This window comes from Oncorhynchus kisutch, linkage group LG7 (assembly GCF_002021735.2).
Source record: "Oncorhynchus kisutch isolate 150728-3 linkage group LG7, Okis_V2, whole genome shotgun sequence".
In the NCBI taxonomy this organism is placed as follows: Eukaryota; Metazoa; Chordata; class Actinopteri; order Salmoniformes; family Salmonidae; genus Oncorhynchus; species Oncorhynchus kisutch.
The window spans coordinates 30,385,129-30,411,266 of NC_034180.2; the positions used below are offsets into that span (position 1 = coordinate 30,385,129).

General features: G+C 46.8%; 1 protein-coding gene across 14 annotated transcripts in view; it reads right to left on the reverse strand.

The window, feature by feature from the left end:
- The window catches only part of syne2b (spectrin repeat containing, nuclear envelope 2b), a 132,258-nt gene that overhangs the window by 93,724 nt on the left and 12,396 nt on the right, over positions 1-26,138 (reverse strand). For 10 of the 14 annotated variants that reach the window (XM_031828917.1, XM_031828905.1, XM_031828912.1 and 7 more), the window contains 43 exons: positions 25,155-25,216; positions 22,456-22,551; positions 22,077-22,154; positions 21,886-21,978; positions 21,533-21,735; positions 21,104-21,303; positions 20,663-20,763; positions 20,226-20,315; positions 19,149-19,229; positions 18,610-18,723; positions 18,273-18,410; positions 17,855-18,019; positions 17,635-17,747; positions 17,375-17,543; positions 17,153-17,249; positions 16,777-16,976; positions 16,439-16,603; positions 16,186-16,323; positions 15,960-16,061; positions 15,583-15,759; positions 15,148-15,306; positions 12,004-15,048; positions 11,779-11,913; positions 11,029-11,154; positions 10,361-10,557; positions 9,199-9,280; positions 8,998-9,113; positions 8,651-8,774; positions 8,241-8,555; positions 7,444-8,039; positions 7,183-7,341; positions 6,893-7,043; positions 6,592-6,750; positions 6,295-6,462; positions 6,047-6,148; positions 5,659-5,853; positions 5,211-5,418; positions 4,432-4,544; positions 3,961-4,163; positions 3,639-3,746; positions 3,256-3,526; positions 2,842-3,171; positions 2,322-2,651 (listed from right to left, as the gene is read on the reverse strand). In XM_031828917.1, the coding sequence (XP_031684777.1) occupies positions 2,322-2,651; positions 2,842-3,171; positions 3,256-3,526; positions 3,639-3,746; positions 3,961-4,163; positions 4,432-4,544; positions 5,211-5,418; positions 5,659-5,853; positions 6,047-6,148; positions 6,295-6,462; positions 6,592-6,750; positions 6,893-7,043; positions 7,183-7,341; positions 7,444-8,039; positions 8,241-8,555; positions 8,651-8,774; positions 8,998-9,113; positions 9,199-9,280; positions 10,361-10,557; positions 11,029-11,154; positions 11,779-11,913; positions 12,004-15,048; positions 15,148-15,306; positions 15,583-15,759; positions 15,960-16,061; positions 16,186-16,323; positions 16,439-16,603; positions 16,777-16,976; positions 17,153-17,249; positions 17,375-17,543; positions 17,635-17,747; positions 17,855-18,019; positions 18,273-18,410; positions 18,610-18,723; positions 19,149-19,229; positions 20,226-20,315; positions 20,663-20,763; positions 21,104-21,303; positions 21,533-21,735; positions 21,886-21,978; positions 22,077-22,154; positions 22,456-22,551; positions 25,155-25,216 (9,974 nt within the window). The remainder of the gene's footprint in view (positions 1-2,321; positions 2,652-2,841; positions 3,172-3,255; positions 3,527-3,638; positions 3,747-3,960; positions 4,164-4,431; positions 4,545-5,210; positions 5,419-5,658; positions 5,854-6,046; positions 6,149-6,294; positions 6,463-6,591; positions 6,751-6,892; positions 7,044-7,182; positions 7,342-7,443; positions 8,040-8,240; positions 8,556-8,650; positions 8,775-8,997; positions 9,114-9,198; positions 9,281-10,360; positions 10,558-11,028; positions 11,155-11,778; positions 11,914-12,003; positions 15,049-15,147; positions 15,307-15,582; positions 15,760-15,959; positions 16,062-16,185; positions 16,324-16,438; positions 16,604-16,776; positions 16,977-17,152; positions 17,250-17,374; positions 17,544-17,634; positions 17,748-17,854; positions 18,020-18,272; positions 18,411-18,609; positions 18,724-19,148; positions 19,230-20,225; positions 20,316-20,662; positions 20,764-21,103; positions 21,304-21,532; positions 21,736-21,885; positions 21,979-22,076; positions 22,155-22,455; positions 22,552-25,154; positions 25,217-26,138) is intronic. The other 4 variants (XM_031828911.1, XM_031828908.1, XM_031828913.1 and 1 more) reach the window with 4 other exon arrangements.

Sequence of the window (26,138 nt, forward strand, 5' to 3'; positions counted from 1 at the left end):
GTATTGAAACATAAGATCAGGGATATTGTCTCTGTGTATTGAAACATAAGATCAGGGATATTGTCTCTGTGTATTGAAACATAGGATCAGGGATATTGGCTCTGCGTATTGAAACAGATAAGATCAGGGATATTGGCTCTACGTATTGAAACAGGTAAGATCAGGGATATTGGCTCTGCGTATTGAAACAGGTAAGATCAGGGATATTGTCTCTGCGTATTGAAACATAAGATCAGGGATATTGTCTCTGCGTATTGAAACAGGTAAGATCAGGGATATTGTCTCTGCGTATTGAAACATAAGATCAGGGATATTGTCTCTGTGTATTGAAACATAAGATCAGGGATATTGTCTCTGTGTATTGAAACATAAGATCAGGGATATTGGCTCTGCGTATTGAAACAGATAAGATCAGGGATATTGGCTCTACGTATTGAAACAGGTAAGATCAGGGATATTGGCTCAGCGTATTGAAACAGATAAGATCAGGGATATTGGCTCTACGTATTGAAACAGGTAAGATCAGGGATATTGGCTCTGCGTATTGAAACAGGTAAGATCAGGGATATTGTCTCTGCGTATTGAAACATAAGATCAGGGATATTGTCTCTGCTTATTGAAACATAAGATCAGGGATATTGTCTCTGTGTATTGAAACGGGTAAGATCAGGGATATTGTCTCTGCGTATTGAAACGGGTAAGATCAGGGATATTGGCTCTGCGTATTGAAACAGGTAAGATCAGGGATATTGTCTCTGCGTATTGAAACATAAGATCGGGGATATTGTCTCTGCGTATTGAAACAGGTCATATCAGGGATATTGTCTCTGTGTATTGAAACATAAGATCAGGGATATTGGCTCTGCGTATTGAAACAGATAAGATCAGGGATATTGGCTCTACGTATTGAAACAGGTAAGATCAGGGATATTGGCTCTGCGTATTGAAACAGGTAAGATCAGGGATATTGTCTCTGCGTATTGAAACATAAGATCAGGGATATTGTCTCTGCGTATTGAAACAGGTAAGATCAGGGATATTGTCTCTGCGTATTGAAACATAAGATCAGGGATATTGGCTCTGCGTATTGAAACAGGTAAGATCAGGAATATTGGCTCTGCGTATTGAAACAGGTAAGATCAGGGATATTGGCTCTGCGTATTGAAACAGGTAAGATCAGGGATATTGGCTCTGCGTATTGAAACAGATAAGATCAGGGATATTGGCTCTGCGTATTGAAACAGGTAAGATCAGGGATATTGGCTCTACGTATTGAAACAGGTCGGTATTGTGGTGAAATGGAAGAGGAAAGATTATTCCACTATTGTGACCTCGAAGAAATAGAGACTGAAACTCATTGTATCCTCTATTGCCCTTGCTACCAAGATATACACTTGCTTTTATTCCAGAAAGCACACCAGATACATCAGATATACTCTTTGTTTCTGGCTCAAAACGGCCAGAAACAAAGCCCTTTTCTTCTGAAACTCGTCAGTCTATTCTTGTTCTGAGAAATTAAGGCTATTCCATGCGAGGAACTTGCCAAGAAACTGAAGATCTGGTACAATGCTGTGTACTACTCCCTTCAAAGAATAGCGCAAACTGGATCTAACCAGAATAGAAAAAGGAGTGGGAGGCCCCGGTGCACAACTGAGCAAGAGGACAAGTACATTAGAGTGTCTAGTTTGAGAAACAGATGCCTCACGTCCTCAACTGGCAGCTTCATTAAATAGTACCCGCAAAACACCAGCCTCAACATCAACAATGAAGAGGCTACTCTGGGATGCTGGCCTTCTAGGCAGAGTTCCAGAAAAAATCTGCCGTTTCCAGCTACAATAATAATTTTCAACATTAACAATGTCTACACTGTATTTCTGATCAATTTAATGTTATTTTAATAGACAAAAAAAGGTGCTTTTCTTACATAAACAAGGACATTTCTAAGTGACCCCAAACTTTTGAATGGTAGTGTGTGTATATATGAATGTGTATATGTATGTATAATTACAGTTTGGATAACCTTATTTACTATTTTGTATTGATTTTTACTTTTAACATTTTTTTCACTCTTTATTCAATGAGCAAGGCAGAGAACACCGGAAGAAGAATTATCATTGAATTACCACAGTGAATTATTATAATGCTTGTTAATGTGTCAATTAATCCCAGAAGGGATGGGTTGTCAATTGGCAATTTGACACGAAAATAAACATTCATAACAACCTTAGTCCAAAACTGAGCCTAAGCTCAAGTCCTAGTCTTTGCCCTGCTGTAGCTCAGACCCAAACACTAACCATGTCTACCATTAACTGTAGACTGACCTGTGCAGTTTGTATTCTGTTCTCTGTCTTGGCCTGGCTGCCCAAAGAAAGTAAGCGTTGATGTTGGCCTTTGATCCAGGCCCTGGAGTTCTCCTTCTGGGTTTCCAAGTCTCTCAGCTGGCCTTCGATAGCACTCTGCATCTCAGCTTTGGTAAGAGTCTCCTCAGCAGTCTGCAGGACTCTCCTCCACTCCTCCTCCATGTCTCTGACTGTCTGCTGAACCTCTCGTCTCCTGCTCTCCTCCAGGCCCTGATGTTCACACAGACTTTGACCTCGTCTCCTCAAGTCCTGCAGCTTAGAGTCTCCCTCAGGTCTGCAGCTCAGGATGGTCTGAAAATAAACACATATTTTTTTAATAAGTACATTAAGCATGTCTAATTGACTACTGGCCAAAGGCATATCCAAAACTGTATCCCAAACCAGGGCCCATGTCATGACTCTTACGTTAACCCTAAACTAACTGCCACTGTTTGTCACCCAGACAGTGTACCATACGTGTCTGTAGCAGCTGGAGACTGACCTGTGCTGTGTGTCTTTGGTCCTCAGTCTTGGCCTGGTTGCCCAGAGAGTGGAGTTGCTGCTGCTGGTCTCTGACCCAGGTCCTGGTACTTTCTGTCTGGGAGTCAAACACTCTCAGCTGGCCTTCGATAGCACTCTGCATCTCAGCTTTGGTAAGAGTCTCCTCAGCAGTCTGCAGGACTCTCCTCCACTCCTCCTCCATGTCTCTGACTGTCTGCTGAACCTCTCGTCTCCTGCTCTCCTCCAGGTCCTGATGTTCACACAGACTTTGACATTTTCTCCTCAAGTCCTGCAGCTTAGATTCTCCCTCAGGTCTCGAACTGAGAATGGCCTGGAGAGTAAAACACATGAACATCTTAAGTGAGTCCTCTTAATATTTTTTTATTAAGTTTTCCATCATCTCCTATTGACATACCTGTGCTGTGTGTATTCTCTCCTCTTTCTGGATCTGGTGATGCTGTCGTTGTTGCTGGTCTCTAACCCAGGTCCTGGTGCTGTCAGTCTGGGTATCAAACCTCCTACTGGTCTCCTCCAGGACTCTCTGGGTCTCGGCCTGCTGCTGCAGTCTGGCCTCCAGGCACCGGTAGCGCTGCAGGAGGTCGTCAGTGTCAGTCAGCAGGCTGTCCCCTCTCAGACCCTGCCTCCGCACCGATGAACACAGCTCACTGAGGGCCTCCACTCTCTCACTGGATCACAGAGAAGACAATGTATCACCACTACTCACTACATCACACCACCACACCACTAGATCACTGCTCTACATTAACCCTCGAGCAAGTCTGCAATAACTCAATTCACCTTTCTTTGTGGAGGTCTTTGAGAAAGTTGTTGACTTGTTCTCCTTCCACTGACTTGTGTTCCCAGGCCTGAAGCCAGTCATGGAAACACTCATGTTCCTGCTGTAGACTGAAGAACACAAGAAAGACACCATGTTGACTAAAATGACGCATGCGACTGATAATGACCCATCGTCAAATGACCGATTGCTTACATCCTCCCTTCAGTATCATTGTGGCGCCACCTAGTAATAACAGTGCTTACAGCAGTGTATAGTAGTAATGATGTATAGTAACACTGTTAGGAATAGGAGTGTATAGTATTTAGTGGTAATAGTGATTACCTGTTGAGGGTTCTGAGGACAGTGTCCAGCTGGCTCTGTCTGCCCTGACAGTGGGTTCTGAATGTGGCCAGCTCCTTCTCCTGCTCCCCCAGCCAGCTTTTCAGGTGAGCCAGCTGCTCTGGCGGAACATGCTCTCTGCCTCTCTCCAGGTGCTCTCTCACCTGACCCAGACGCTTCTCACCATCCTTAGACGCCAGGAAACACTGGAGGAAAAATAAAGAGACATTGTAACTCAGACAGAGCTGATGCTGGAGTTTCAAGCAATGTATCAGTCATGTCAAGAATGTACGGGGATATTCTAAGTGAAATAGAGGTTCAATAGAGAGAATTCAGTCAATCCCAACCAACACTGTGTTCACTCATGTGATTACAGATCAAAAGATGTGATCAAGACCAAAACTCATCCTCCCCTTATGACCATTTACATAGTCAGATGATTCTGTAAGATGTGATATCCAGCCTGCTACTCACAGCCAGTCTTTTCATGGAGGCTTCCACGTCCTGTTTACACACTGGGTTCTCAAAGCACTCGTTCACAGACAACTGCAGGTCCTGGAACCACTCTTCAAACAAATGGCTCTCATCTGAAGAAGCGAAAATGACGAAAGAAGTATTGAAAAAATTAGGGGGAACTGATACCTGACTAAACCAAGTAACCACTGAATGAAACTAGATTTTTTTATAAATATTACTAAAAACATATTAAAGGACTTTTGTCCAAGGGATCCATTAATGTGTATTACAATATAATATTATTAATCTACAATTGATATTCTTAACCCTGGGCAACATGGGTCTGGGAGGCTCACAGGGATATTGGTATACACAGTACTCTACCAATTATATATATATTTTTAACTCAATACTATTCCTAAATGCACTGTAATTTACGCTTGAAAACACAGCATTTTGTATTTGCCTTATGGAAAAATTTGTAGAATTAGAAGATATTAGCTATAAATCTGCAACAACAACAAAAACCTCTCTGCCCCATTACACAATGTGTAGAATGGCAGGACATTTGTTTGAAAACTGCAAAACTTCTCAGATGCCAAGAGGCGGCCCTTTTTAATGTCCTTTCCCCGGGCTCGAGACTTAGTTTGTCCAGCCATGCACTGCAGAAGTCATAGTGAAACTCCCTGATGAATTTGTTATCACAAAAGGGGTCCCCGGCCCCAAAGAAGTTTGAGAACCCCAGTCTTAAACTAAGTTTAAATGAAAGCAACAACCAATTAACAATAATTCCTTACTTTTGATGACCTTGATGAGGCCCTTTTCTCCCTCCTCCCGTTTCTGGTGGATCATGTATTTGGTGTGTGAGATGTTCTCTCTGAGCCTGGTGCTGTCTATAGACAGGGTCTGTAGCACCTGGGGGCTGGCCACACTGGACATGAGACCCACCTCCTTCAGCACTGACCCTGCCTGCTCCTCCTGGGCCTGTAGCTGCTCACACAGATCCTACACCATGACAGAAATCATGTTCAATATCAACACGGGGACCAATCAGGTTATATTCTGGTCTATGTGGGTAGATATGTTTTGTCTGGATAGGAGTTTGTTTGTGTCATTCAAAATAGTCATCTGAACTATTCATATGAATTATACATTTCACATAGTATAACAATGACAGGTGAGTTTTAGTTGTTAGAGGAGTTTAGTTTAATGAACGTTGTACAGTACGAGGAGGATGTACAGTACCTGCATCTGGGCCTGGTCTCCTGGCATACTGAGCGTGCCCAGAGAGGACTGGATGTTGTGCAGGGCAGACTGGCACTCTGTCATCTTCTCTGCCAGGTGTCTCTTTACAGCGATCAGCTCCTGGAAGACATCAGTGCTGTCGGAGAATAGCTCGTCCACCTGATCCATCTTCTTCCTCAGCTGGGTCTCCATCACCTGGGGTGAAAAGGGGGGGGTCACATGACATGGGGTGTGTTGGGGAGGGTGGGTCAGTTAAGTTGAAAATGATTGCCCTTCTAGATGTCAATGCTAAATTTCACCCTTTGAAAATAACATGTATCGTGTTTACAGTAAATACTATGAAATAGAGCTACCTGTATTCTGGAAATAGTTATGCTAGTTAACTCACCTGTAGCTCCAATGGGGCCTCTTGGGTTTGAAGAAGCTCCTGGATCTCAATGGACTTCTTGTGGAAACGCTCAATGTTCTCCTCGTGGGCATGGATCTCATCCTGAGGAAAACAGCACAATGTCACTAAAACAGATAGACTGCTGTAGAAGACTAATGACTTCAAACAAGCATTACTGAACCAGACAAGTATTTAAGTGGTGATGATATAGGATGGTTGTTTGTGATAGGGATTGTCTTGTGTCTTACCCTTATGGTCAGGACCTCCTGTTCGTTCTGGAAGGGGTGGCTCTCTGCAAACATGGCAAGTTTGGCCCCCGCCCAGCCGTCCACCTCTCCCCCTAACATCAGCTGCTTGTCCCACAGCTCCAGCCCCATGCGCAGGTTATCTAAGCATGAGTCTGTCTTCTCTGTCACCTGGGTCACCCAAAAACACACAGTGTCAATCTGTGAAGTGTCACTGTGACGTGTGTGTGTGTGGGCATGCGTGCAATGTTTGGTGTGGTGTAGTTCAGTGTAATATAATGTATTGTTTTTTGCTCTTACATCCAGCCACTGGTCCACCAGTCCATCAGCCTCGGCCTCAAATGGAGTCTCATTACAGTCAGGGATCTTCTTCAGATGGGACTGGAGCTGTCTGCACACACCCCTGATATCCTCCATGCCTGTCCCCAAGCCACTCAGATCCTGCTTTATACCATGGACCTGGGGAAACACATATTATAATATAACAGACTGTTAAGGACGAAAATGAATCTAAGGTAGTGGCTGCCATCTAGTGCTATGTACTGTATATACAGGGGCAACTTCTCTCTGACAGAGGTGTATGTACAGTAAGTAGTGTTACCTTAGCTATAAGCCTCTGCAGGTTCTCCTTGCCTATGTAGGAGGCCTGCTCACTGATGGTCTGCTCCGCCTTCTGCATGGTGGTGCTTAAGTAACTGCGACAGCTCTGGAACATCTTTAGTAGTTCCAACAGGATGTTGCACTGTTCCTGTCTGCAAAGGGAGCAAAAATTGGGATATATGTCAATATTATTGAACATGTATGATTGTCAGTTTGCTTTATTCACAGATCGGTATACTCTATCCCTCTAATAGTAGACACATATTTTATCCCTCTATTCTTCCTGCCCACCTGTCAGCCACAGCTCTCTGGGTGTCCTCCCACTGGGTCTTCAGCTCCTCCAGGGGATTGCCTTCTCCCTCCTGGCCCTGAGAGTGGGCCTCCCGGAGTCTCTGGAGCTCAGAGCGCTGGGAGTTCAGTTGGCCCTCCAGGTCAGACAGGACACGCAGCCTGAAAAAATAAATAAAGAGGAAATATGGAATAAGTCTCTGACTTAAAAAAATGTATAATGACCACTCAAAGGTCCACCATCTCACAAACACAACTACAAACCTCTGCTGCACAGCAGGCATGGTTGGCTCCTTTAGTCCGTGCCTCTCTGCTGCCTCCTGCACCTTCCTCAGCTCCGCCAGCAGAGTCCTCCTCCTCAGGCCCAGGCCCTTCATCTCCTGCTCCCTCTGGACACTGTGCTGCTGGCTGACCAGACCGCAGTCAGCCTCCTCAAGCCGCAGCACCAAGGCAGACACCATGTCCAGGCAGGAGGCTGGGGCACCGTCCCGAGTCACAGACAGCCTGGCCCCCTGGAGTAGCAAGTCTAGCTGGGGGGCCTTGTCCCCCAGACTGTCCACACTCTGCCTGATCAGGGCCAGCTTGGAGCGGCAGTCCTGCAATACCCACGCATCGCTGCAGGGGGCACCCTGTACTCCAGAGATGTCCTGCTCTACGGTGCGCAGGGACATGAGGAAGCGGTCCAGGGCCCTGGCGGCCGCCTCGCTCTTACGGACTTGCTGTCTCAGCTTGTCTAGACTGGTTCTGTGGGTCTTGACCACACGGGTCAAAGGAGAGCGATCACTGGGATCCAGCTCAATGGAATCAGAGTCAAAACTAGACAGCTGGTCCAGCTCTCTCTGAATGCTCTCATCCAGGTCCTGTTGAGAAAAGAGAGAGAGACTATAAAGATAATGTACTGAAAGTTGGAGTTTGTGATTATCATTGGGATATAGTATACATTACATTACAATTTATTTAATAAGGATCCAGTTATTATCTTTAAATTACACCAATCACTCAACTCAAATCCTAATATTAACTGGGTATTTCTTTCCTTAAAGGTAAGCCGTATTATGTACCTTGATGTCCGTCAGGATGTTGGTGTTGGCCAGTGTAAATGCGTTGATGTCTTTGGGCTCTCTGATGAAGCAGTCGAGGCGTTCAGAGAAGTCAACAACGTGGTGCTCTGTGGAGTCTATCTGTCTCAGAGCTGCCCCCAGAGAGCTGCCTCTCCTATGCAGAGCTGACTGCTGGCCTCTCCACTGCTTCATCAGCTCAGCTTGGTCGTGCTCCACACTCACACCACCATCACCCCTCTCCCCACTGTACTGGGAGCTTTGAGAACACTGGTGGCCAAACTCAGGCCACAGAGACTCTGTGTCCTGGCACAATGTCTGGATGAAAGAAATATAATCACTCATAGAAAAAGACAAAAACCTTCAAAATAAAAGGCCCGTGGAACTAAGAGGTCAAGTAATATGCAGTGTACCTGTATCTCCTGTAGACGTGTGTGCAGGTCTTTGAGAGAGACTGAGTGAGCGGCCAGGTCTCTCTGGGAATTCTGCTCGATCTTGGCTAGTTGAGCCTGAACAGTCTTCTTAGTAATGTCATATCTGAGGGAGAAATTAGTCAGCATGATGAAGAAACTGATCAATTGAGGTTTATTGTGATATTTCCAGTGCTGGTTAGTGCCATCAACATAGCCTAAGTTCCAGACTGTTTTGGAATTAAAAAAGAAATGATCATTGCCTTGTTTGGTAATTCAACAACAACAGAGTTGATTAAGGCAAGAATAGACTTGCACCCAGCCTTACACTCACCAAGCCGCAAGCCTACCTTTCTAATGCCTCCTTTTTGGCAGGATCCTCGTCTCTGACTGCCTGCTTGTAAATCTCCTTCTCGTCAATCACCCTCTTCTCAACAACCACTGTCTTCACAACAACTTGTGAAACCTACAAAAGAGAAATGATCAGATACATTCTTTCTTAAATCAGTGCATGTGTCTTTATCATAGGTACTATAGGTACCAGGTCCTACCTCAGTTGGGCCTGGAGGTTTGTCACTCTGCACTGTAGATTCCCTCTGTGGGGTCAGATCTTTCCCCAGGTCAAGAGGAATTCTATTGGACATTTTTTGAAAAAACAATCCAGTCATGTATTGCAATTGTCAGTCATACATTTTGAAGCTAATGTCTTGTTCACAGACCCGGCCCTGGTCGTTCTGCCACCCTAGGCAGACAAAACAAATTGCCGCCTTCCTCCCCTGCAAAACTAGAATAGTGTAGCCTACACTGTGTGGCCCGGATGGCATTTTATGAATGTCCATCCATGTGGTAGGCCTACCGTTTGTAAAACAAGCAGATGCATTGGCTTTATTGGCCCTGATTACTGTGACTAATCATTTAGGTTATTTAAGCTCTGCATCAGCTACCCAACTATATTTTCAAATAGAATCCATGTGTTTACACAGTGGGAAATGCAAAAGTAGTTTCTTTTTAACTATGATGCATCTTGTAAAATGTACAAACTTGAAATCACTAATCATAATGACAATTTAGCCCAGGGGTGAATCTCCCAGACAGTACTTGCGAGTAGTATGATTGTCTATTCTCTATTGTCCATTTTATTTTAACCTGTCCTGTTTTAGGATATATTGTTTGTTAACATGTCATATTCAAATCGAAAAGCATTTTTTTTGATTGGGCGCTAGGTTAGGCTATTTGATCGGAGAAATGTCCATGATGTAAAAAGTGTGATATTGTCATAAATGTGTTCTCCAGCCTGTAGGCTACAGAAAACGCCACAAACTCTTTCTACCATAGTCTATAAGCTAAATGATTTATGTTTATGACGGAACGTTGGTTGAGCGCCACAGCAGTGCGTCTCTCCAACAACACCCTGCAGAGGAGTATGTGGCTTGGACAAGCTAAATATTTTCCGCCCATCGCCTTTGACAAAGTGGGCACTGCTTATCACGGGGTAGCATCAGTGCTCAACTAAATAGCCCATATGTCACTGGGTGAGAGAAATTGTCATTGTTTTTGGGCAGGATTATGTTAGGTGTTAGGTGTTATGTGTTGTTGGAGGTGCGTCTTGGTCAATTTAGCTATGAAAATGCTGCCCTCATCAATCTGCCGCCCCAGGCGGCCGCCTAATCCTGTCTAATGGGCCTAATCCTGTCTCTCTCCTCTGTGTCTCACCCAGGTGTGTCGGGGGGCGGTGTATCCCTGTCCCCACTGAACTGACGCTGGATGGCGGCCAGTCTTTTCTCACACTCCCTGAGCTGAGCCTGGGCCAGACGGTGGGCATCCTCAGGGCTCAGGGTGTCACACAGCTCCTTCAGGGCCTCCAGGTGCTGCCCAGCCTGGGCTAGGCTGCCCTCTGCAGAGAAACACGCCTGGAGAGCAAGAGAGTCATCAGTCTACAGGTGTCTGATGTACTGCCACTGTCGACCCAACAGGTGTCAACAACCCACAGGTGTTTGTAAACAACCCACATCTCCCAAAAGAGTATCATTTTGGAAGTTATTGCCTACTACATAACTGTCTCTTGCATCTCCCGAGACCAGAATCCTAACTCAACAAAGGGGAGAGGAGAGCTACTTGTGGAACCAGAAAGTTGTAATTCAGTCAAATCGGGTTAAAAGTCAGCGCCTTCAAAATGTCAAATCAACCCATTAGTTATATGAAATTCTCTGATCTAGCATCAGGAAGCAGATATTGCTTAGTTACCATTTATAGAACTTCAATAGATGAATAGAGAGCAGAAGGCCCCCCAAAAATGTGCATGCAGTTTTGACACCAGTTTTTTCATGCACCTGTCCACCAGAGCATGCAATGGGGTTAGTGTTAGGTTAGAGTTATTTTACCTTCGCTTTGGATGCTAATTTTGAGTTAAAGTGCATCTCACACTGCAAGGCAGCTGTGTTAAAGTATTTTCTCCTAATTTCAAATCGTAAATGCTGCAAAAAGGCCGCTGTCTCAGCTCTCACAGCCTAGATGACAAAAACCAAAAGCATACACAAACTTAATCTGATGACATACAGCAGAATGCTTGTTAGGAATTTCATTGCTCATACGAATAACAAAACAGAGTGGAGTAAATTCAAAAAGATTCAGAACAGATTTTCATCCAAGTGAATATCACACAGACATGCAGTGTAGAATGAATGAATTCAATATAATTAGGGACAAGGTGGTCATACACACAGAATGATATGCTTTTGCTATCTGCAAAACAAATTCATACAGTCTCTACATCCTAAAATACACACACACACACACACACACACACACACACACACACACACACACACACACAGACAGACAGACAGACAGACAGACAGACAGACAGACAGACAGACAGACAGACAGACAGACAGACAGACAGACAGACAGACAGACAGACAGACAGACAGACAGACAGACAGACAGACAGACAGACAGACAGACAGACAGACAGACAGACAGACAGACAGACAGACAGACAGACAGACAGACAGACAGACAGACAGACAGACAGACAGACAGACAGACAGACAGACTGACACACAGACACACACACACACACACACACACACACACACACACACACACACACACACACACACACACCCTACCTCCCATTGGGTCCTGACAGACTGTGTGAAGAACTCCATATCTCTGAGCTGAGGCATGGTGCAGAAGGCCTCCATACCCTCTGCTGCCCTCAGGAACACTTTCAACAGCTCAGGGTCCAGGGTCCTCAGGGTCTCCTGGTTGAGGGAACACAAACACAATTAGACTGGGTAATAACGGAGCTTTAGAACAACTATAAACCCCAAAAAAGTATTCAAATTCCTTACCTCCTTAACTGAAACTTGTTCGATAGATATGTGTTTGTCTTTGAAGACATTAATGGCAGCCAGGATGTGCTCCTGCAGGCAGTGCTTGGCCTCCTCAAACTGGTTCCTGGCCAGGGCCTGAGCTTTGGCATAGGCCTCGGTGTAAGCCTGGGGTGGGGCCTGGGCCAGAGCTGGGGGTTTCATCTGGAGCTCTGGGGAATCTGGTGGTGACTGGGGAAGGAGATGAGGCTCGAAAAGGACCTGGGGCTGGGTCTTAGGCTGGAGCTGAAGCTTGACCTGGGGAAGAGGCTGGATATTGGGCTGAGGAGGTGGCTGGTGTTTGGTCTGGGGCTGGATACTGGGCTGGGGTGGTGGCTCTGGTTGGGGCTGGGGCATGGGCTGGATCATGGGCTGGGGCTGAGTCTGAGGCTTGGTCTGGGGCTGTGAGTGGGGTTGAGGCTGGATATGGGTCTGGGGCTTGGGCTCCATCTGGATCTGGGGCTCAGGCTGTGGCTGAGGGGGGGGTTGAGGCTGAAGCTTGGGCTGGATCTGGGGCTGAGAATGAGGTTGAGAGTGGGGCTGAGGCTGAAGTTTGAGCTGGGTCTGGATCTGGGACTGAGAATGAGTCTGAGAGAGGGGCTGAGGCTGCAAATGGGTTGCGGGTTGAATTTGGGTCTGGTGAGGTGGCTGAGGCTGGAAATATGGCTGGGGTTGAATTTGAGGCTGGGGATGGGGCTGGGCCCATAGCTGCTGTTGGAACTGGCCTTGCTGGGCCTTAACATTGGTAAGGTTGTAAGCTCTCACCTGAGGCTGCTGTTGAACATGGCTTTGGGGCTGTATTTGGGCTTGAGGTTGGCCATAAGGCTGGCCATAAAGATATGCCTGGGGGGCTTGCTCTGGCCTGATTGGGGCCCATTGCTGCGGTGGAGCTTGACTTAGTGGGCAAGCCTGAGGAAGAGGGTGACGTTGGACCATGATGGGCTGAGGATAGGCTTGTGGCCGTGGTTCAGGTCTGACTGGGGTTACCTGGGGATGACCCTTTGGCTGAGGGTAAATTGGGCTGAAGGGTCTGACTGGGGCCCATTGTTGGGGTTGAGCCTGAGCAGGGGAATAAGGATGAGGATGAAGTTGGACCTGGGGGTGAGACTGAGCTTGAGGGTAAGGCTGGGCCTGGGGGTGAAGCTGGGCCTGTAGGTGAAGCTGGGCCTGAGGTTGAGGCTGGACATGAGATTGAGGCTGGGCCTGGGGATGAGGATGAACTTGAAGGTGAGGCTGAGCCTGAGGATGCGACTGGACTTGAGGATGAGACTGGGCCTCGGGCTGGACTTGAGGATAAGGCTGAGCCTGGGGGTGAGGCTGGACATGAGGGTGAGGTTGTGCCTGGGGGTGAGGCTGAACATGAGGTTGAGGATGGGCCCGGGGTTGAGGCTGAACTTGAGGGTGAGGCTGAACTTGAGGGTGAGGCTGGGCCTGGAGTTGAGCCTGGACTTGAGGGTGAGGCTGAACTTGAGGGTGAGGCTGGGCCTGGAGTTGTGGGTGAGCCTGGGGGTGAGACTGGGCCTGTGGATGCAGGCCCAGCCGGTGCGTCTCAGTGAGTGTTTGTGGCAGCCTGACTGGGGCCCATGCTTGGGGATGTGGTTGGGCCTGAGCTTGAGACTGTGGATGCATCAGTTGATGAACATGTGGCTGTGGTTTCTGGACCTGTGGCTGAGGTTTCTGGACCTGTGGCTGGGGTTTCTCTTGAGTCATCCGGGATTGAGACATGGCCTGCATCTGTGATTGTGAGTAGGTTTCAGGTTGTGATTGTGAGTAGGTCACAGGTTGAGATTGAGTTATGGGCTGGGGTTCAGTGTGAGTCATGGTTTGGGATGGAGCATGGATAATAGTCTTGGGTTGCTGTTTGGCTTGGGCCGTTGGTTTAGGTTGAGTGTGGCTCTTGGTCTTTGCTTGGGGTTGGGTCAGAGATTGGGCAGGAGGCTGGCCATAAAGATATGCCTGGGGGACTTGCTGTGGCCCTGCTTGGGGTAGAGCTTGAGCACTAGACATGGCCTGTGATTGAGAAGGAAACATAGTCCTGGCTTGTGCCTGAGGCTGGGGCCTGGGTGTTCCTGCAGGCTGTGGAACTACCTGGACAGGGACTTGAGACATGATTGGTTTCTCTGGCTGTTGTTGAGCCTGTGTTTGATTAGAAGCCTGGGCAGGAGCTTGGGATGGAGCCTGGGCTGGAGCTTGGGATGGAGCCTGGGCTGGAGCTTGGGATGGAGCCTGGGCTGGAGCTTGGGATGGAGCCTGGGCTGAAGCCTGATCCTGATCCTTGACCTTCTTCTGGAGCCAGGGTCGGTTCTTCATGGCCTGAGGTTGCTTCTTCCAGCTCAGCATCTCTTCCTTGGTTAGAGGCTGCTTCTGTGTCTTTTCCGGTTGCTGAGATGGAGTCTGTTTCTGGGCTTGTGCTGATTGTTGGGCCTGTTTCTGGCTTTGAACCTGCTGCTGAGCAGATATTTGTTGTTGAGATAGAACCTGTTGTTGAAATAGTACTTGCTGAGAGAGTACTTGTTGCTGAGAGAGTACTTGTTGCTGAGAGAGTACTTGTTGCTGAGTTGGATGCTGTTGTTGAGATGGTGGCTGTTGCTGCACTAGTGGTTGTTTCTGGGTTAGGGGTGGAGAGTGTTTTTTGCTCTGGGCAGCAACCTGTGGCTCTGGAGGTGACTGTGCTTGGCCCTTTGACTGAGTCACAGCTTGTGCATAGGAATACAGGAGTGGAGGACTGGGACTTGCCTTCTTCTCTCTGTATTCCTGGACTATAATCTGTGGTATTGGTGGGTGTTGGACCTGAGCTTGTGGTTTAGTAGGGGAAGGCTGGGACTGGGGCTGTGGTTTCACATCAGGCTGAGATGCTAATTGAGCAAAGGCTTGAGTTGCATGCCTGGCGAGAGAGAGTGATTGAGGCTGTTTGGGTTGAGTCCCCTCTTCAGGCTGGATGAAGATCTTGGGTGGGGGCTGGTCTTCTGTGGGGCTTTGGCTTCTGTCTCTTCTGGCTCCCAGAGAGCTCAGCATCCCAACCGCCTCCTGTAATTAAATCAAAGATAGCTTTGTCAATCACAATTTCTCTCAAGGTCAATAAAGGAAAAGGAAAGTGATAAGAGATGAGAGAGAGGGAATACTGGCCTGTGACTGAGCCACGGCAGCTCTGACTCTGTCCTGCATGGCGGAGACAAGGAGGTACTGGAGGGGAGAGTTCTTCTGTCCTGTCATCACCATCACCTGCAGATCCTGCTCCTCAGTCACCACCTGACCCTCCAGCTGCAGCCCACGAGAGATCAGCACCTGGAGAGAACAGCAAACACTATGAGCACTTGTAAATTACAAAAGTAAATAACAATATTCATAAACAAGCTGATACTCTGATCTTCACCCCGCACATAACTATCAATGCTTGTCTAGCCCCTGTGTTGAACATGCTTACTTACCTTGCTTCTACATTCCTAACCAGGCTAGCTAACTATTCGCGTAAAGCTACTGCTGTTTACCTTATTCCTTTGGCACTTATATGATGTTTTCCTTAGTCTAGTATGTTACTATTGGCCCCTGTCTAAGTCTTACCCTGGCGCGGGGGTCCTGGCACCGTGAAGCCCTGCGTTCTCCTGCCTTCAGGATCTGGTAGAGGTCCCGGGCCTCTGTCTCCCAGTGCAGGAGCTCTGCCAGGCGGCAGTCCAGACCAGACACACTGTGCTGCAGCTCCACACACACCTGCTCAGCCTCAACCAGCGTCTGCATCACCTACCGACACAGAAACAAACAGCGTACACATTCATTACCGCAAACAAAAATCTCACGTAATTTGGTCAGATGCTCGATTGTGTTTATGTAGTCTGTCCACGCGATATTAAGAACCCACAGACCAGAAACAGGACCGTAGGCATAAAAATGGTTATTTTCATATTTAAAGTAAATTATACGAAGGAAGTCATCATCCTCACCTCAGGTAAAGCCAGCTTCAGTTTCTGTAGAGTCTCAGCTGAGCATTCTGTGGAGGGGGAGAGGGCATCCATATCCACTTCCTTTATCTTCCTCATCATGAACTGAACAAAGTAAAAAAAGACAGCACCATTAAAATGCATTGTGTTGTGGAAGAAAATGTATACCAAAGGATCAATTATAGTTAGAAAACTCTGAGACCATTGTAATAAAGTTGTAATAGTGTACCTGTAGTTTCTTCGTGTAGGTCCTCAGGGGCCCAGACATGGCCTCTACAGGTTCCTTTAGGATCTGGGTGGCCTCTCTGAAGAGGGCCTGGAGGTCTTGGGGTCTGGCTGCAGCTCCGCTGGGCACAGCTACAACAGCCTTGGGGCAAAATAACAGCTTTTTTTGAACTGAACATAATTTCACCTAAATTGAACAAGAGAGCATAACAACATTGCATTCTCACTTTGTAATGGAAGTGTTATCTCTGACTTACAAATTGTGTTATCTTGATAAAGTCCGCCCAATGCAGGTTGAGCTTGCAGAGGTCATCTGCCAGAGCTCGGCTGGTCATGGGGTCAGTCAGCTGGACCAGGAAGTTCCCTACCTCATTCAGATGGGCCTGGCGGGAACTCCACTCTGACATACTCTCAGATGTTACCTAAGCAACATACAAACACCTCATCATCATTATTGCAAAATAATAATTTTGAACACTTTGTTCTTTAGGAACACATGTGGGGAAGTAATGGCAATAGGTTTGTTAAGAGCAGGCATGGTATACCCCTGCATTGTGGACAAGGTTGCAGATTAATGGAGGGTTTCTGTCTGTACCTCTGGCCTCTGTGCGAGCGTGTGGGAGGCTGAGGCCTGCTCCAGCCAAGCCTGCAGGGAGCTGTAACAGTCACAGTAGGAGTCCCAGGCAGACAGCACACGGCCCATAGTGCTCTTCACCGTAGACACTCCCTCCAGAGCCACAGCACCCTCCTCCTCCAACTCCTTCACTTGGCACATTATGTATTTGGAGTCTGCAGCTGGGGGAACAGCCAGGAAAACCTCTCTTAGATCAACCAATCAATTAACCATCAATAAATCAATTTGCGAAGAACATTAGAAAGACTGGTACACACAGTTCTTTCTTTGGCGATGTATTTTGGACCAGAACGTATTGAATCAGAACACATTACCACACACACACGCATCTTCTTACCTAGGGCAGATTTGCTAGTATATTTGCTTGCAACAAGCTTCAATTTAAGGAGAGCCCCCTCCAGCAAGGATGGTAGGTACTGTTTAACCACTAACTCCTGTGAGAAAACAAATGTAGAGATTAGTCAATGGCTTCATATAGGCCGGCTGTACTATTGTGAATCCAGTTTGCCTCTTGTCTACAGAAAGTCATCAAACTCTGTCATTAAATTGGATTACTCACATGCCAGTCCTGCAGCAGCACACGCACAGCCTCCTGGGATATGTAGGGTCTCTTCCAGACACGGAGCTTGCTGCTGATCTGGCCCAGCAGGTCCAGCACTGTGTGCCGATGCTCCTGGTACTCCAGTTTGATCCCATGGTACTTGGCAGTGACTCTTACACTGGTGAACCTGAGGAGGAGGTAGAGAGAGGTGGGTTGTTGGAGGCTCTCTCAGACATTCACGCTACAGTTATGGGAAAAACAGGTAGACAAGTGCACACCTTCTCTTCATCTCTTCCAGTTTGTCAGTAGGCACCAGGATGGCTCCATATTCATCCATATTCTGGAACTTCTGAAAGTTCTTAAGTTGTTGGGGCATCTCGTCCAGGGATGTCTATAAAAAATATAAATTTTGATTGAAAGGACTAATGTTACAGGTTGGTTAAGAGGCAATTAACTTTTTTAGTGATGCATGTTGATTGACAGATTGTGAGATATTACCTTGAGCAGATCCAGTTTCTCCCTGGCCTCCTCGGCGGCGTGGGCGTGGTCCTGAGGGTCCCCCTCCTCCTCAGCCAGCGCCCCCTCAGCCCTAAGCAGCCAGCGGCCCACCATGTCCAGGGAAGCAGGCAGACTAAGGTCCAGCTCTGTCTTATACTCACGCAGCTGGGCGGGAACAATCACATAGAAATGTAACCAAGCAAACAGATGAAAGAAAAACATACTCAGACACGCACACAAAACAATATATTTGTGTACACTGTAAAAGCATAAATAGATGATTACTGCGAAACCACATCAACACGGAATATCATGCTTTATCAGTACACCAAGATAATTATAGTTTACATAGTATATTGCAGGACATCATGTGATTTGACTTAGTGTGTAAGATAACTAGTGTGAGGAGTGAGCAGACCTTCTCGGCGAGGGCGTCCCAAGCCCCCCTGAGGTTCCTCTGTTCCTCACTCAGCTGGGGGGTGCGCTTCATGGCTGTCAGGAGAGGCATCACGGGGCGACGCTGCTCGTTAAAGGACACCACGAAGGTTTGGAACACCTGGGAGACACACAAACACACAGACACATGCACGCAAACAGGAAAAGCTCTCAGATAGTGCTGTGAGGTTAACACTATTTAAGTATCAGACTTGAATAGAATGCAAATGTATCCCGCTAAACTATATAAAAGATAGACAGTCCTTGACTCCATTTTTAATCCAACTAGCAGCATCCACATACTGTACAGTACTACATACATGGTATCTCTCTGCATAGCTCTCGCCTTCTGTGGAGTCCCAGCCTTCCAGTAACTCCTGATAGGCCTGCAACAGCCAGCAGGTCACTTCCTGGGTCTTCTGATTGGTTGTGGTCTTGAGTCACAGCAAAAAGACGAATGAGTTATCTGAGAAATTATGAACCAAAATAAAGCACTAACCCTACCCATAACCTAACGTTAAACTTTCAAAACACCCTTTCCACTCTATGTAGCCTGAAGATTACATTTCAAAGAACCTCTTCACATGGGAAGTGAAGTATTAGTGGGTAAGGTGGAGTAAGGTGGAGCTCAACTCTAGTATGTAAAGTTCTCTCCCTCTCGCATGAGTTGATGATTTTAAGATGTATCTTCCTTTTAAGATGTGTCCAAATAAACAGCAGTCTGTGAAACAGGCAGGGGTGAAATGAAACAGCTGATTTTCGATCGTTGTTTAGACAGTTATGGGAGAGGGAAGCCTTGAGGAAAGCCTTGGGACCAGCCTTGGGACCAGGCAGAGGAGAGGAGATGAACAGGGTTTACCGCAGCAGCAGCAGCAGCTCTGGAGGGTTCAGGTTCTTGACAAGGAGCTGATCTCATAAGTAGGGGTTGGAGCAGGCGAGCCTGACCAGAGAATTGACAGATAGACAGTGAATGGGGGCTAGGTACTTCAGGCTTCAGGGAAGATTCTAGATAACATGACAAACTCTAATGCTCTCTCTTCCAATCCTCTTATATCTCAGAAAAGGATCCCTCAAAACAAACCCCTATAAAAAGAAATAAGGCACATCATGGGGAATTGGGCTTCAAGGGATCTGAAAGTTAACCACATGGTCTCTCAGATGACTTCTGAACTATCCTATACATCCAGATCACTAGAACTATGCTGAACCTCCAACCTCAGGCCGTCCTGAAACACAGCAGGAAACATGAGCTGAACAGTGGGCCTGATCTGGCATGAGTCCCCTGAGACATGAAATGAGATACCCTGGTCTCAGTGGAAATAATTACTGCCACTCTGATTTTTAAGGTGGGGAACAGCAACACACCCTCCTGTAGCTCAGGGCTGGCAGCAACTGAACAGGGAAAACAGGGTGAACTGGTTGTAAAACAACCTAATTTTCCCTCTGACTTTAATCACTCTGACATTTAGAGGTAATCTTGGCTTTGAGTGATTAAATTGTTTTCAAAAGGAAGACAGTATTCTATACAGCTCTGTTGGTATGCCTGGAATAGGTGTCATGTGTTTGTTTGTACTGCAGGTATGTTGCCATTGTCGACAGCATTGTGTTTGATTGATATTTTATATTGAGTAATGTATAGGGTATCCGTTGTTGGTGGTAAAGTATAGGTGTACAGTTGTCCCTGGGGTACTACAAACCTGAGGCTGCTGACATCACAAAAATGTAGTACAAGAGTACTTCTGTTTCAAAACATACTAGTTACTGAGAAAACTGTTTTTTAAGTCATTTTTAAACTTCAAACCAAAGTAGAACTCCGTAGCAGTGGGGGAGGTGCTGATTGGGAATTAATTTCAGATGTCTCACATGATGTAGCATGTTTCTCAAAGTCTGAGAGGTGAAATAAACAGTGCTGTAGGCAAAGTGAGGGATAGGCTACCTGGCGCAGAGGGGAGGCAGCGATGGCAGGAGTGAAGTGAGTGGGCAGGTTGACAGGAGAGAGGCTTTTAGGAGGAGTCATATAGTACATCTGAATAGATACAACAGAGAGTGAAGAATAGAAAAGGTGAGGTAGAAGAAACAGAATTCAAGTGAGAAGAATTTAGATTATGCTGAAGAGTCACATCAAGGAGCCACAGTACACAGTGAACCTGAGGAAAGCCAAAACAAAAGTGGAGAAGATAGGATGTGCTTCTACATCTGCATTTCTTGCTGTTTGGGGTTTTAGGCTGTGTTTCTGTACTTTGTGACATCTGCTGATGTAAAAAGGGCTTTATAAATACATTTGATTTGATTAGCTAGGAGCAGTGTGACCAAAAATCATTTCAAATAAAAGGCCATTAAAAGAGAGTGAGTAGATGACAGTGTGGTACAAACCTGCATGTCATCCTCTGTCACAGGCATGTCTCTGGAGTACTGGAGGAACTGGGACACGTAGGTCATGATGGACTTCTCATCTGGGTCTCTCACATCGACATCTACACCAAGAAAAGTTCCTTGAGAAATTCACACTTCGCCAAAGCAGCGGAGACAAACAGTATAAAGTGGCTTTCCAAAGCCCTGCTTATACCTGGTGCATACAGGGAGGCACCAGCTAATCTGGTCACAATGTGGACACAGTGGACATATAAGAGACACATTTCAATACAATGTGTAGACTTGACAAACCTTGATACATGAAACTCACATGTTAGCAAGGTAGTGTAAATGAGGCTTAAAAAGCACAACAACAGAGTACATATCTGATTTAACCAGGGAACTGAGCTAGACATCAGATGTCACCCCTCCCCCCAGGTTATGTGAACACCACCCACACACCATCGGGCTCCAGTAGTCTGGGGATGCGCAGCTCGCGCTCGGCAGTGCGGAAGGCCTCCTCCAGGTTCTGCCGGTTAGTTCTGGTTCTGGCCTTGGACAGGTCCACCAGGTCAGGTCTCAGGGCATACAGGATGGACAAGAAGAGCACACCGCTCCGCCAACTGGCCTTGAAGTCCTTCACATTCAGAGTACAGCCAGCCCTATGGAGGGAGCCACATTATATTATAATGGCAATAATGGCAACAGACAAAACACCCTTTCACCAGTGGATGTCAATGTGTGCGATATTGTGTAGAGGCATTAGGTCTCATCAGGAACCAAAACAATAACATTCATATTCATTTGGACAGTGAATATGAGAGGTGTGAGGGCTTAAACGGGAGGGTGAGGGCCTGAGGGCCGAGGGCCTAAACAGGGAAGGGGGCTCACTTGTGGCACTGTTCCCTGACCCAGAGCAGCAGAGCTTTCTTGGCAGAGACGCGGAAACTCTGGTGTAGGGGGGAGCCCCTGGGGGGCACGGGGCTATTGCTAGTAGAGCGGGCCGACAGGGTGGAGCGAGAGTCCAGGCTGGCCAGTGACTCCAGAGAGGACTGACGGGAGCTGAACGACAGGCTGCTGGCCAGCTCCTCAATCTGCAGGGAGAGAAGTTTAGTAAAGTAGCCCAGCCAGGAACAATAGACAAAAACTACAATGTATTACCGTGGACATGTAGCTCCCGCATACATTTTCTCATAAAAGCAAGTACCTAAGAGTGATTACAGCTGATTCTGACTGAGACTCACATGATACTGCATAATGATTGTCCAGATCAAGCCTAGGATGATGGATGGTTTGCCGTCGATGATGTCGGGAATGTTAATGTTGACCAGTTTGATCTGTGTGAGGAGGACAGCTTAACATTATCAGCAGTTAAACACACATGGCTTTGCAACTCACATGAGCTTGGAACCAAAGCACGAAAACGGACTCTTACCGATTTCTTCTTCAAGAAGGACAGGGCTGTTTCAATGTTGCTCCTGTGCTGAAAGATGCCTCTGCCTCTCTCCCGACTCTACAATAGACAACAACAGACATCAGAACCATAGATAAAGGCAAAGGGCACAAGAGATGACAGAGGGCCATAGATACCTAGGAAAATAGAAAATAAGTTATTGTGAGGAAAGGGTTGATGCTGATGTACAGGGTTAAGAGAAAAGGAGAAATACAGTCCCAGAAAAAGAGGGGGAGACACTACAGCAGGTGCTCCTTGTCTATTTAGGACTAGCCTTCTAAGAGTTCACTTGAGATGAACTTGTAATGTATCTACGGTAGAGTGTGTTAAGAGTTAATCTGTGACAGAGATAGAGACTTACCATCCGCTGGCCACTCATCACCTCCAGCAGGTCCAGCAGCTTGGACCCGTCCCGGAAATCATTGAACAGGTCCAACACCATGCACGGGGGAATCCTCTGAGACAAGACCACAGAACAGCTGCTGTTAGTCTCTTTCATAAGGCATAGTGACTAATACTAAACAACCCACAGCGGTATGTGGGTCCATGTCAACCCACAGCGGTATGTGGATCCATGTCAACCCACAGCGGTATGTGGGTCCATGTCAACCCACAGCGGTATGTGGGTCCATGTCAACCCACAGCGGTATGTGGGTCCATGTCAACCCACAGCGGTATGTGGGTCCATGTCAACCCACAGCGGTATGTGGGTCCATGTCAACCCACAGCGGTATGTGGGTCCATGTCAACCCACAGCTTAGGCTCCACAACTCTGACTCAGCCCAGTGTTTGTTATAGGTCCCAAGAAACAAAGAGATCTTCTGTTGAATCTGATAATTAATCTTAATGGTTGTACAGTCGTCTCAAATAAAACTGTGAAGGACCTCGGCGTTACTCTGGACCCTGATCTCTCTTTTGACGAACATATCAAGACTGTTTCAAGGACAGCTTTTTTCCATCTCCGTAACATTGCAAAAATCTGAAACTTTCTGTCCAAAAATGATGCAGAAAAATTTATCCATGCTTTTGTTACTTCTAGGTTAGACTACTGCAATGCTCTACTTTCCGGATACCCAGATAAAGCACTAAATAAACTTCAGTTAGTGCTAAATACGGCTGCTAGAATCCTGACTAGAACCAAAAAAATGTAGCATATCACTCCAGTGCTAGCCTCCCTACACTGGCTTCCTGTCAAAGTAAGGGCTGATTTCAAGGTTTTACTGCTAACCTACAAAGCATTACATGGGCTTGCTCCTACCTATCTCTCTGATTTGGTCCTGCTGTACATACCTACACGTACGCTACGGTCACAAGACGCAGGCCTCCTAATTGTCCCTAGAATTTCTAAGCAAACAGCTGGAGGCAGAGCTTTCTCCTATAGAGCTCCATTTTTATGGAATGGTCTGCCTACCCATGTGAGAGACGCAAACTCGGTCTCAACCTTTAAGTCTTTACTGAAGACTCATCTCTTCAGTGGGTCATATGATTGAGTGTAGTCTGGCCCAGGAGTGTGAAGGTGAACGGAAAGGCTCTGGAGCAACGAACTGCCCTTGCTGTCTCTGCCTGGCCAGTTCCCCTCTTTCCACTGGGATTCCCTACCTCTAACCTTATTACAGGGGCACGGGCTTACTGGTGCTCTTTCATGCCGTCCCTAGGAGGGGTGCGTCACTGGAGTGGGTTGAGTCACTGATGTGATCTTCCTGTCTGGGTTGGCGCCCCCCCCTTGGGTTGTGCCGTGGCGGAGATCTTTGTGGGCTATACGCGGCCTTGTCTCAGGATGGTAAGTTGGTGGTTGAAGATATCCCTCTAGTGGTGTGGGGGCTGTGCTTTGGCAAAGTGGGTGGGGTTATATCCTTCCTGTTTGGCCCTGTCCGGGGGTATTATCGGATGGGGCCACAGTGTCTCCTGACCCCTCCTCAGCCTCCAGTATTTATACTGCAGTAGTTTATGTGTCGGGAGGCTAGGGTCAGTTTGTTATATCTGGAGTACTTCTCCTGTCTTATCCGGTGTCCTGTGTGAATTTAAGTATTCTCTCTTTCTTTCTCTCTCTCGGAGGACCTGAGCCCTAGGACCTTGCCTCAGGACTACCTGGCATGATGACTCCTTGCTGTCCCCAGTCCACCTGGCCGTGCTGCTGCTCCAGTTTCAACTGTTCTGCCTGCGACTATAGAATCCTGACCTGTTCACCGGAGTGCTACCTGTCCCAGACCTATTATTTGACCATGCTGGTCATTTATGAACATTTGAACATCTTGACCATGTTCTGTTATAATCTCCACCCAGCACAGCCAGAAGAGGACCCACCCCTCATAGCCTGGTTCCTCTCTAGGTTTCTTCCTAGGTTTTGGCCTTTCTACTGAGTTTTTCCTAGCCAACGTGCTTCAACACCTGCATTGCTTGCTGTTTGGGGTTTTAGGCTGGGTTTCTGTACAGCACTTTGAGATATCAGCTGATGTACGAAGGGCTATATAAATACATTTGATTTGATTTTGAGTGCTGGCCAGACTCCATGGGGTGGGAGGGCTGGGGGGGACTTCTGTTGCTGTCTGTCTGTGTGTGCTCTCTAAACCACGCTCCAAGGGGCTATATTTACATGATTCCACCCTGCCCCTCCCCTGACGCATGCACAACTGACCTCTACCATGAGCAGGAGATCAACACAACCCTTCTCTCCAGGTGGATGAGTGAGTGAGTGAGTGAGTGAGTGAGTGAGTGAGTGAGTGAGTGAGTGAGTGAGTGAGTGAGTGAGTGAGTGAGTGAGTGAGTGAGAATGAGTGAGGGAGTGAGTGAGTGAGTGAGTGAGTGAGTGAGTGAGTGAGTGAGTGAGTGAGTGAGTGAGTGAGTGAGTGAGTGAGTGAGAATGAGTGAGTGAGTGAGTATGAGTGAGTGAGTGAGTGAGTGAGTGAGTGAGTGAGTGAGTGAGTGAGTGAGTGAGTGAGTGAGTGAGTGAGTGAGTGAGTGAGTGAGTGAGTGAGTGAGTGAGTGAGTGAGTGAGAATGAGTGAGTGAGTGTGAGTGAGGCGTGCTAGTGGAAGACATACAGTATTGCAGACAGTGTTACCTTTGAGAGCTGAGCATTGATCCAGTTGGTGAAGGTTCTCTTCTGAATTTGCTCTTGCTCCACTATGAAAGGGAGAGGCAAAAGAAATATGACAATATTGTATCATATTTTACATAAATAAACACCCAAGAGTAGATATGTGATGCATACAAATCCTGAAATATAGCAGCAATACGTTTGCTTTAATATACAAGCCTTCAGTAAGGCTCAAGGTGCTGCCAGGGTTCCTAGTTTTTTAAATACGCCACAATCATGGTCACATGTCTAACATGCTGCTGAACACATCCAATAACTTCCCTCTTACCCATTTACAGTTATATCGGCCAGGTAGCCTAGTGATTAGAGCGTCGGACTAGTAACCCAAATGGTTGCAAGATCAAATCCCCAAGCTGACAAGGTAAACAATCTGCTGTTCTGCCCCTGAACAAGGCACTTAACCCACTGTTCCTAGGCCGTCTTTGAAAATAAGAATTTGTTCTTAACTGACTTGCCTAGTTAAATAAAGTTAAAAATATAGACTTCCAGCTTTACTGGCAGAGGCCCACTCACCATTATATATCTCTACAAAGTCCATCAGGTCCATGACTGAGTGAAGCATCCCAACATTAGCCAACTATCCCCAAGCTTCTCACAAACACCTCAAACATAGTATATTCCACTTCCTCTGTGACAGATCTTCTATACCTTCAACTGTCCTCAAAGTAGGCCCTTGATATCAGAATGGTGATGTGTTCATCTGATACTTGCTCTTTCTAGCCCCTGTACTATTGTGCAGCACTAACTTACTCCATGGTAAGCCCCTATCCAAGTCATCCCAGTCTTTTCTACTGAGCTCTGTGATAAAAGGACAGAGACTGATAGACCCATTAAGCTGTTTTACAGAAGGCCAGTCTTGGCTCCAGTCGGTGTCTAATGTTAATTATAAGGACCTGCTCCAAGTGTGTGACTCAGGTCTATTCCTGTTTCTGGAAGGATGTGGACTGT